The sequence below is a fragment of the Sinocyclocheilus grahami genome, unplaced genomic scaffold, assembly GCF_001515645.1.
Source record: "Sinocyclocheilus grahami isolate Dianchi unplaced genomic scaffold, SAMN03320097.WGS_v1.1 scaffold1163.1, whole genome shotgun sequence".
In the NCBI taxonomy this organism is placed as follows: Eukaryota; Metazoa; Chordata; class Actinopteri; order Cypriniformes; family Cyprinidae; genus Sinocyclocheilus; species Sinocyclocheilus grahami.
Genome location: NW_015506342.1, coordinates 505,851 through 517,517, shown reverse-complemented (window position 1 = coordinate 517,517; position 11,667 = coordinate 505,851). Strand labels below are relative to the sequence as shown.

At 37.5% G+C, this 11,667-nt stretch overlaps 1 protein-coding gene across 8 annotated transcripts in view; it reads left to right on the top strand.

Moving 5' to 3' along the window:
- lgals4 (galectin 4) overlaps positions 1 to 6,554 on the top strand; it is a 16,107-nt gene extending 9,553 nt beyond the window's left edge. For 3 of the 8 annotated variants that reach the window (XM_016253199.1, XM_016253195.1, XM_016253198.1), the window contains exons 10-20: positions 611 to 734; positions 832 to 945; positions 1,062 to 1,178; positions 1,736 to 1,824; positions 2,865 to 3,063; positions 3,156 to 3,269; positions 3,388 to 3,504; positions 4,251 to 4,339; positions 5,105 to 5,303; positions 5,527 to 5,640; positions 5,732 to 6,554. In XM_016253199.1, coding sequence (XP_016108685.1) covers positions 611 to 734; positions 832 to 945; positions 1,062 to 1,178; positions 1,736 to 1,824; positions 2,865 to 3,063; positions 3,156 to 3,269; positions 3,388 to 3,504; positions 4,251 to 4,339; positions 5,105 to 5,303; positions 5,527 to 5,640; positions 5,732 to 5,740 — 1,285 coding nt within the window. In that variant the 3' untranslated portion in view covers positions 5,741 to 6,554. Of the gene's footprint in view, positions 117 to 353; positions 443 to 535; positions 735 to 831; positions 946 to 1,061; positions 1,179 to 1,735; positions 1,825 to 2,864; positions 3,064 to 3,155; positions 3,270 to 3,387; positions 3,505 to 4,250; positions 4,340 to 5,104; positions 5,304 to 5,526; positions 5,641 to 5,731 lie in introns of all 8 variants that reach the window. The other 5 variants (XM_016253202.1, XM_016253196.1, XM_016253200.1 and 2 more) reach the window with 3 other exon arrangements.
- The last annotated feature ends 5,113 nt before the right edge of the window (positions 6,555 to 11,667 follow it).

Genomic DNA, 11,667 nt, shown 5'->3' with positions numbered 1-11,667 from the left:
ACTGGAGAGCATCTCTATTTCCTACAAAGGTTACAACAAAAATCATCAATCTGGGATGCTCACATGGGGAACTTTCCACCGTACAAGCAGAGATATTGCAGCCAGTCCAAAACCCTGTAAGAGTCTGGTCTTTTCCAGTGACTACTGAGAGCACGAAAAATTCAGAGCACTTAATGAAACAGCAGTGCATGAGAACTGTTTCAATCAATAGCAATTGACTCACCACGTTTTCAAGATTGTGATGTCCACTTTAAATATCGTTGAAATTCCATATTTTTATTTGTCGAGTTCAAAACCTGCCATAAAAATCTTATTAATATACGCTGATGCCTATTTCCTTGTGCTTACTGCAGAACCTTCCTTATGTGGGCCAAATTTCCGGAGGACTGAAAGAAGGCATGGCCTTGTACTTACAGGGAGTTTTTCCTACTAATGCTGACCAGTAAGAAATCTTCATATATTTTTGGGCAATTTGAAAAAAATGCACAAAAAACTATTGTATTCGGTGCTTAAACACATTTCAACTTCTATACAGGTTTGAACTAAATTTCAAAACTGGGCCATCTGACAATGATGACATTGCTTTCCACTTCAACCCTCGAATGGACCAGAAGGTGGTCATGAACAGCTTCAGGAACGGAGGATGGGAGGCAGAGGAAAGTGTCTCTGACAACCCCTTTATAAAGGGACAACCTTTTGAGATGTTTATTGTTGTCAAGTCTGAAGGATACGTTGTAAGTACTATGAGAATCGATACTCACAGTAACTCACAGTACCCCCAAAAAGCTAGGACCTTGTCCTCACATGGGTTGTGTTGCTTTGGTTCATCAGGTTTATGTGAATGGTAAAGAACTGTGCACATTCAAGCACCGTATACCGCTGGAAAAAGTGGCAATGTTAAATATCAGTGGCAATGTTGCTGTGAATCTTTTTGGGTTCATACAAGTAAGTAAAATTTTCTGCAGCTGTGCAAATATTGCAGCATGAATTTTACATGATTAGAATCTATTGAGAATGACATAAAAAGTAAAGAGCTTTTTGAATACTTTCTCTCACTGTAGAACTGGAGCAAATCCTCATTTGTTACTAAAGTCACATCAAGATCTACACATCTGGGCAGCTCACGCTGGGAGCTTTCCACCATACAGTCAGAGGTCTTAAAGCCCGTCCAAAACCTTGTGAGTAACTAATTCTTTCCTGTGATATCTCACTGCATAATAAAATGCTAACATTTAAAAGAGGTAGTCCACCCAAAAATGAAAATTCTATTATCATTTACTCATCCTCATATTGTTACAATGCCATGTGACTGATCTTTTATCTGTGGAATATAAAGTTTTGTTTTGTCTTTCCAAACCATATATCAATAGGATCCAATGTTGTTTTGGACCCCTTTGACATTCAATGTAATGATAAAATAATCAAAGCATTCTTTAGTATATATTCTGTTGTTTTCCACAAAAGACAGTCATACGGTTTCAGAATAACATGAGTATGAGAATAAGATGACAAACTTATATATTTCTTTGAACTGTCTCTTAATGAAACTTACTGTATTCTATAAACATAATACAATGGTATCAACCAAAAGCAATTTCTTTGACATACTTTCAATTTGCGGTACCCCCTTTAAACAAGAAAAAAAAAAGTATTTCAAATTTCCATTGAGTTTGTCCCCTGCCACAACATTCTGATTCATATAAGACTGAAATCTATTTTATTGTGTTTACTACAGACTATTCCTTATATGGGCCCAATTTCAGGAGGACTGAGAGAAGGCATGGCCTTGTACTTGCAGGGAGTTATTCCTGCTAATGCTGACCGGTAAGCTAGTATTCATTTGGCTGTGTTTATGCAACCAAATACAAAATTAATTCAATACTATAGTTCCGGCAGGAATAGTCCACATTCTCCGATTTGCACTGACATATGCTTAGGTAATGCCAACCATTCGGGGTGTGACGAGATCTCGTACCACTAGATCTTGCAATATTAAAATGTGATGAGATTTCTCGTTGAGGTGAAAAGCTGTCTCACGATATTGCCATGATGATCAGTGTGAGGGTGAAATTAGCATAGAATATGCCACCGCTATGTTTACATTATATTACTCCACTAACATTTAGATTTTTATAGAAATAAAAACCATTTCATTCAGTTGGATAACGGTCGCTTGAATTCTAAACTGACAGCGTCTGCTCTGCTCATACTGCACGAGCTGCAGAGTCGCACACAGTTCACCAGGAATCAGAGTTCACTGATGACTGATAAGACCATGGCGTAGGATTCATTGCGCAACAGAGCCTGTAATCGTCTGACAAATCTTTCATATTGTAAAATGCACGCTCAGCACTGCCACTCCCTATACACAGAGTACGCGTGATCACAAGTTCAAAAGCGAAAGTAAAATGTGAGCACGCATTCAAAAAATATTTAAATTCCTCGCATTTTGAGAGTGGCTCCCTGATTAGACGACATACAGTATCTCCAAATATCAAACTTATCTTATGCTGTACTGTGTAGATGTACCATCTCTTAGCTCTGTATCATGCTTGAAAAAAATGTGGTCTCTATTTGCACTTTGAATATTTAAAGAGTAATTTGATTATGGTTGCATGGTTCTGACACTGCGATAAGCCTGTGTTTGAACTGATATTAGGCTAATATTGTAGACCTACCAATGTGTTGGGTTTAAAATCTAAGGGAGATAGTTGGTCCCCCCTGGCACCTTCTATTACCATTTTTAAATCAAGGTTGAAAACGTATCTACTCTTTCATTGTGGACCAATATCTCCAATCTCAGTTTATCATAATGGAGAGAAACCAGTCATTGTCTAGATTATGATGTCTCAACTTCAATGCAGGTTTAGGATCAATTTCAAGAGTGGGCCAACTGACAAGCATGAAACTGCTTTCCACTTCAACCCTCGAATGGGCTCAAAGGTGGTCATGAACAGCTTCAGCACTGGAAAATGGGAAACTGAGGAAAGTTTCTCCGACAACCCCTTTAAAAAGGGGGAAGATTTTGATATGTTCTTTGTTGTCAAATCTGAAGGATATCAGGTATGTGTTTTTAGACACAAAACTTGCAGTACACTCCTAAAAGGGAGCGATGACCTTGTCGTCACACGGGTTGTGTTGCTTCGATTTACCAGGTGCACGTGAATGGCAAAGAGCTGTACACATTCAAGCACCGTATACCGCTGGAGAAAGTGAAAATGTTAAATATCAATGGAGATGTTGTCGTGAACCTTTTTGGCTTAATTCAAGTAAGTTACATTATCATGTGGCAAAATTGCAGCAAGACTGATACTGTGTCAGAATCTATTAAGAATGACATGGAAATTAAAGACCTTTCTAAATAAAGCTCTCTTGTTCCCTCAATAGAACTGGAGCAAATCTTCATTTGTTACTGCTGTCAAGTCAAGAACTGCATATCTGGGCAGCTCACATGCGGAACTTTCCACAATAAAGTCAGAGATCTTACAGCCCATACAAAATCCTGTGAGTAACCGATCCTTTAAGCCCGACTTCATTTTTGTACATGTACACATGCTCTAGAAAGCTTAATCTTTGTCCAGCATCCGCTGTATTGTTCTCCAAAAGTTATGACCGATTAAAATGTATTTGTAGTGTTTCAAACTGAAATTGCATCTCTTTCATATCCCCCTTACACAAGCGCTTGTCTCTGCTATTTTGTTGTTGTTCTATCTCTTTATTTTCATTTTCTACATGAAACAACAGCCCGGGCCAGTGTTGCCACCTTGTGGAACAACTGAATAGTGCAAAACTAGGTCAATATGCATGTGATTTGCACATACAAAGTACACACGGTTATATAAATCATATAGTTAAAAAAAAATCGGATGGATACCCGCATACTATTTTGGTATGAAATTTGCATTAATGTACACAAAAAATGCAAGCATTTAAAGAGATTGTCGACTTAAAAACTCTGTCATTTACTCTCCCTCATGTTATTTCAAAGCCATATGCATCTCATTTTCATAAAAACATTTCTTTAGTATATCTTTTGTTGTTTGTTTTCACAAAACAAAGAAAGTCAATCACCGTGAGTAAATGACAGAACTGTCATTCTTGGGTGAACTATTATTCATTTAATGAAACAGTGGTGCATGAAAACTCTGATGAGCACTTTAACTATCACTGTATTTCAAATTTCCATCTTAACGAATCTAAACCCTGCCTCAAGATTAGGACTGATGCGTATTTTCTTGTGTTTACTGCAGACTCTTCCTTATGTGGCCCCGATTCCAGGAGGACTGAGAGAAGGCATGGCCTTGTACTTGAAGGGAGTCGTTCCCACTAATGCTGACCGGTAACTAATCCTCCAATATGCACTGAATTAGGCTGAAGTAACGGCAACTACCACATGACAAGATAAATGTTGCAGTTAATAGTCACAGTACAATATATCTCAATGCATCACAATATTATAAATTAAGCTTTAGCGTTAGTTCTGGCAGGTCACGTGAGTCAAGCTTGCATCAGCTGATTCTCAGCTGATCACATCTACCTATAGGAATACGACTCCTATCGCGGCATTCCTATATAAGCTGTATTCAGTATTCAGCAGCTTTTTAGCTTGCTTCGGAGCAAATTACCCTCCTCCATCCCCAGCTCCACCTTTCGCCACAGTCAGGACTTAGCTTTCTGATATTCCTTGCTAATCAGACTCCTTTATCTTGAATAAAGTGTTACACTTAAATATCATTGAGTACATTAATGATATCTGCATTGTTCTGTTCTGTTAACCCTAGGGGGGTTATTATTGCTGCTCTCCCTGCTCATTCATGACAGGCTGCATGGATGGGCAGGGAGTTTTTTGCCCAGAACAGAACCATACCGCCAAACCAAACTTTATGCTAAGTATCTATCATTCTGACGATAGTGGTCCTGACAGAATTATAATAATACTGGACCAAACATGCCAGAGAGGCCCAGCCTTGCACTAAATTAATGTTGAATAACATGTGCTCTATTGTAGTTCTTTTATTTCACTTCTCAGTTCATCATGATGTTGGTGAGATGAGCAATTATTCTGATTCTGATCATTTAACATAATGCCTCTACGTCCATGCAGGTTTTCCATAAGTTTCCAGACTGGGCCAACTGACAAGCATGACACTGCTTTCCACTTCAACCCTCGAATGGACCGGAAGGTGGTCATGAACAGCTTCAGGAACGGAAAATGGGGAGCCGAGGAAAGTGTCTCTGACAACCCCTTTAAAAAGGGAGAAGCTTTCGAGATGTTCTTTGTCATCAAATCTGAAGGATATCAGGTATGTGTCACAACTTTATCAGCACTCTAAAAATAGCTAAGAACCAGTTTCCTGATGAGCTTTTTGAATATGATTTGTTGACATATCTAGTGAATTTTGTTTTATCATATTATATTATAATCAGATTTCAAAGGTTTTTTGCAACTGCCAAATGGTGATGTGACCATAATGTTAAGCTAATATTTGTTCAATTGTACTTGTAATACGGTGTTGGTTTGGTTAGTTACGTATAAAAGGCGAACAGCACAGCATGTTCAAGCACCGCATCCCTCTGGAAAAAGTAACTACAATCAACATTTATGGAAACGTCTCCATCAGCTTCCTTGGTTTTGTCACGGTGAGCGATATCAGCCCGCTTTTTCTTTCTAAATACACTGAAGATACACACATAAAAATGCCAAGCTTATAACTTTCCTTTGTTTTTACAGGGAATGTGAACAGGAGCGTTTCTGCGACTCACGCTATATTAAAGCAGTCTCAGAGAATGATGTGAAAGTCACGCATGTCCTCAACCTGATATTAACACATTTACATTTACATTTATTCATTTAGCAGACACTTATATCCAAAGCGACTTCAAGTATATCACTGATTTCAATCTAATCCTTTACCACAAATCAAGGTCACTGCTTTTATGGCAACTAAATAAAACAGCAAAGAAATAAATAAAACCAGCCTTTGTAAACCACACTGCTCTATGTTTTGGGTCACCATACGGATATATAGACATCTATAATGCATTTTATATTTTGAAAAAGGGGTCTACTTTGAAACAAAGTCTAATAGCAATGTGAGGAGATTTTTAGAGAAGCTGATGATTGTGTGACTCTTTTTGGCAAACTGTCCTAAAAGTAAACCTTGAGATTTACAGAGAAAACAACAATAGCTTTTCAGTTAATTTTTAAACATTTAAAATGTATTTGTCCCAAAGGCAAATATCACTTAGTTAGTTTTAGAAACAGATTTCACAATCAATCTAGCTCAAAAAAATATATATTCAAATGTTTTCATTTTTTTCATAAATGGCCACAAGGTGGATCTATTTCTACAGCATTACAGCAGTGAACTGTACACCCCTGTCATCAGTAGACCTTTGTCTGAAAGCAATAATCAACTGAATGCAATGTGCTTATTGCTATTATTACCCACTATAACTATCATTACCAAAATACAAAGAATGATTCTTCTAGAAATATGTCACTATATCCGTGTAGAATTGTGTGCCAAATAAATTTGACTGGTGTTTAAGTATTTGTTCTTTTTCTCTCTGTCTGGACTTTTAGTTATTGTAGAGTGAGTTGATTATCTCACAGCATTTGGTGAATGATTTGGCATCAACACACTGCAGATTTATTCGGGTCGCATGAACTGAAATACAAATACAATGTAAAGGTAATTTGGCTCATTAAGGCTACATATTATCAAAGCAATCTTCATGAAGAAATATAATATAGCTATACGGGAGGTAGTGCAACCCCGATGATCCATGTTTCCTCTCATTATGCAGCACTCTGATTCTCTCACTCTCTCTTGGGCTTTCTCTAATGTGATAACACCTATGCCCTGCGAGAACTGTTATATCAGTGTTGCACAGCTAGGAGAGTGGATCATTAGTAATGCATTTCTTCAAGAAGAGAGAGCTCTGCTGTGATAACGGGACAGATAGAGAAAGTGGAAAAACACTCAGGGTAACGAGTCTGCAGTAAATAACGTCTACCTGTTGCTTTGCACTGCCTACGAATCGCCAGGTCTTTGGTCATGCAAATCACACCAACCATAATGTATGTAATTGCTTTATTTCATAACTACAGCTCAGCTCATAAGTTTACAACCTAATGGAGAATCTGCAAGACATATATCTAGAAACAAGAGGGACTATAAAACATTTTATTTCAATACTGCCCTGAAGAAGCTCGTATTGAAACATGTTGGCATTTACATCATATGTATGAATTAACATTAATCTAGAGTAATGCTTTACAATAAAGTTCCATTGTTTTAACATTAGTCGTTAGTTAACGTGAACTAACATTGAAAAATACTTCAAAGCATTGATTAGTTGATGTTCACTTCAACACTTACTTAAAATCCGTAGTTGTACTAGTTAATATTACTGAGCTAATACTAACTTGCAAAGAACAGCTGTATTTGCATTAACGAATGTTAACAAAGACAAATACAACACTGGAATACATGCATTGCTCATTGTTAGTTAATGCATTAACTAATGGGTCCTTATTGTACAGTGTTGCCGAAAATGCTGTAAAATGTGCAGTTCATTGTTAGTTTATGATATAATGCATTAACTGCAGCAAAAAGTGTTCTCTTAAACAGTCGTTAGTTTTGCTGATATCAATTCATGTATTGGTTCAGTGATATTAAATAATATCTTTGACCAGTTAATTTATATACAGTATTACTGTTTGTTTTAGTGTAATGAATTGAATCTTACCCTTCTTAAGGACAGTACTAAAGAAAAACACAAGTTTATGATCTGTCCTACTTTTAAAACGCTACACATCTTATAGCTTCAGCAAGGCGTATATAAACTATGAGTGTAAATATATGCTTGTAAAGTAATGTCACACTACTGTCCGCTCTCAATCTGTTTCCGTATCCTGCAGCATAAAACAGTATCTAAAAGCAAACACTGTTGGGCCAAAGTTCAAGGTTCGAGTCTTGCCTACTGTAAGAAGTCTGATTTATACTGGAGTTAAAGTGTGACAGGATTGACGGTCTCTCTGCAGCTGTGTGTGTCTGTGTGTGTGTGTGTGTGTGTGTGTGTGTGTGTGTGTGAGTGTGTGTGTGTGTGTGTGTGTGTCAAACATTCTCTTTCTCAAGAAGTTTTATCACAATGATTTGTAGCTTCATTCTAAAATTAATGCTGCTGCATGCTTAAGTACTTGGTATCATTTTAGAATCAGTGTCATATCTGATAGTGTGTGTGTGCGTGTGTGTGTGTGTGTGTGTGTGTGTGTGCGTGTGAGTGAGAGAGAGAGAGAGAGAGTGTGTGTGAGTGAGTGAGTGTGTGTGTGTGTGTGTGTGTGTGTGTGTGTGTGTGTGTGTGTGTGTGTGAGAGAGAGAGAGAGAGAGAGAGAGAGAGAGAGAGACTATCGCACCTAATTTGGCCTGGAAAATAAATGTCTAGCACAAAGACACTGAGATCGCGGAAGGATATGATTGTTTGCGGAAAGATATTACCGAGAGAAAAACGCATGTGCCCTTCAGGTGCACTCAGAAATATCACAGTTACGAGTTCCAAGAACATGAATGACCTGGCAAAGTCGTATTTACAGGTGGGAATGTCTGAGTTGTATTTTTTAGATGATGGGATAGAGCGGAGTAAAATCCGCACTAAGGCAAAGGAGGGATTTATTTTCCATAACCACAGCATTGTCCTTTTTATCTGAATATTCGGCTGATCCTCGATGTGATCGCGGGCAGAAACATAAAGTCAGTTGTGTGCTAGGTTCATTTTAATGGTTTTAAAATGTTGTGGATTTATGTAGTCGTTAAATTACCAAATATATTTTGAGACACGTCTCTGGTTTTAGTTCAAAGTAATTCAATGAGAATATGGCATTGGAGTAAAAGTGCCCTGATGTTTGGCTAAAGACCCAATTATTGACATCATAATAAATATCTTGCAGACTTTTCCATTTGTTGACATGGTTAGACAATGATAGGCCTATTTAATATATTTTATTGAGGTGGGTGTCCAAATCACAATATATAATTTTTTTTAATTATATGATATTAATCATATCAAATATAATTTATTGCAATATCATTAAGGCAATATTAAATTATTGAGATCTCTTTCAAGTAAAAAGCTTTGTGTGTGTGTAAAAATTTTGATTTTCAAAGGGCGTCTGATTTTTATAATCTATAATCTAATCTAATCTATAGACAGGGTTTGGTGAGTGGAAAGAGCATGTGCAGTGAAGTTTAATAAATTATTTAGCAAGTTTAATTTTATACTCTGTATTTCAATCATCTTAAAGGTGTAATGCAGTCCCAGTTTGCAAAGTCCACAGTCTGGACACCAAAAAGGCATCAAACAGTAAGCGACTTAAACCGAGGAGGAAGGAAAAGTCAGTTCTGATAAATGCTGCACTTACTTTTTGATCCTCGGTGAGTGAGTTTGGCGGTGTCTGGGTGATGCATTAAACCACTGCCCCAAGAAGGTTTTTGTGAGGACATTTTGGGTCAGCTATAAAATAACCTCTCTACAGTGTGCTGCTTTCTCAGTGGACTGCAGAAAAATAAAAAGATGACGTAAAATGCATTCATACAGGTTGTGTTGGAGGAGAAATCAATTCTCTGGGCTCCAGGAGAGAGATACAGCCACAATGAAGCCCATTAGGACAGACTACGCAACTCAGCATTTTGCCCTGCACCGCTTGGAGTAAAAGCTTTAATGTACACCATTGAGTCATGGTTTGAAGTATTACTGTGCTTTCTCATCTGCTGTCAGACCATCATCAAGCTCACATTTTGTGCAGGGTTTGTTTTCTTATCACGCACGGCGGTTTTGATTTATTTTAGGTGATTATCTATTTATGCAGGAAGTTAATCGTGCATGTGTTAACGTTTACCAAATGGCTTTATAGCACTTTATGAATATAAATGGAGGATGGCAACATATTTTGATATTGGCTGAATGACAGGAGACCTTTTTACAAGACATTTGTGTTGCATGAGCATAATATAGAACTATTGAGCATATTTTGATCTGGGGTCTCATACTATAAAAATGTCATAATTGGTAACTAAACAACATTTGTTTTCATCCATTGCTTCGTTTTACCTTGACTTTTGATTTAACTGCAACATAACTACTTGTGCAATAGGAAGATCAAAAGACAAGCTACATCACAAATAACAAAGTAACAATATATTTTGGGTAACTGTTCAAAATATAAAAACAGATGCAATGTGTCTGTTCACATTCACAAAAATAAGTCCAGATGGGTGATAAAGATCTTGTTCGAGCCTGACAAGGTTTATGTTGCAGTTGGTTATTTTTCATTCCTTACATAACCATGTGTGACAAAATACACAATAATTTCCAGTACTGCTTTGTAAATGTAGTGGGCTAATAGTGTCATCACTCAAACTGAGCTATCATAAACTGTTTATATTTCATAGCATTTATTGAAAGCATGAAAATGTGCAATGCATTTAAAGACTTCTCTGTATAAATGCCATCAGATCTTTCTGCTTCCATATCCTGCGATCGGTTGCTGACAGAAGAGGAGGCCAGGTGCGCAGAAAGATGGATTTTAATGTACAGTGAACAGAGTAAGAAGACATTAGGATCAATATTTTCAGTTCTGACAAATATCTGAAGCAACACAAGATGAAGAGAGGGTGCAGAAGCCAGAGATGGATGAACTGTGCTCATGCTGCATGAAACGATCGATATATATGTGATCTTTCAGTGGCATTACCGTATTAGACAGTTAACACAATAATATTACATAATATGAAAAACAAGAGGATGCTAATGACAGAAGTGCAAATATCCGGCTGTTCTTGCTCTGAGGATGCAGCAGACCACAGCTAATAGACTGCCATTCTGTGGGCTGCTGCTTTATGCACGTGTTCAGTAAAGGTTCCTGTAATAGGCTGCATTAGTTATTATCTCAAGTGATTCAGTCAAAACTCATGAAAAAATGGATGCACATGCATATATCTCCACAGTTGTGTTTTACCGGTTCTCAGATTAGGCTGACCACTGGATTGCACAGTTATAGAAAAAAAAAAGAATTTCCCGTGCATTTATTATCATATTTCAGTGGGGCTGAAATTAGTGTCATTTGGGTGAAAAGCCCAGGCTGTTCTAAATCTAAATGTTGGTAAATGTAATCAAAACTTTTAAAAAAAACTCTGGATTGCATGGTTTCTCTCTGACAGAATTATGATGCATCTAACACAGATATTATCAGTAAGCACTGATTTTGAATTTGTGGGTGTGTACTGTATGTGCAAGAAAAAATTAATCTGTTTACTTCCACCAAAATAGCAAGAAAAACTCTATAAACATTCCATTAAAGCAGTCCAATCAGTGAGCTAATGGCCTTTGGGTTGTGTAAGCATCAGTGAGTGGGTTTTTCTCATGCTGTCAAACACAGGGAAACAGGTGCAGCTTGTTTCTTTGCCTTTTTCACTAACTCTCTCTCTATCTGCCAGATCTCATCTCTGCACAGCTGGGATGTTTATGTGTACACATGTGCATGTGAAACACACACACACACACACACACACACACACACACTCTCTCTCTCTCACACACACACACACACACACTCTCTCTCTCTCTCTCTCTCTCTCTCTCTCTCACACACACACACACACACAC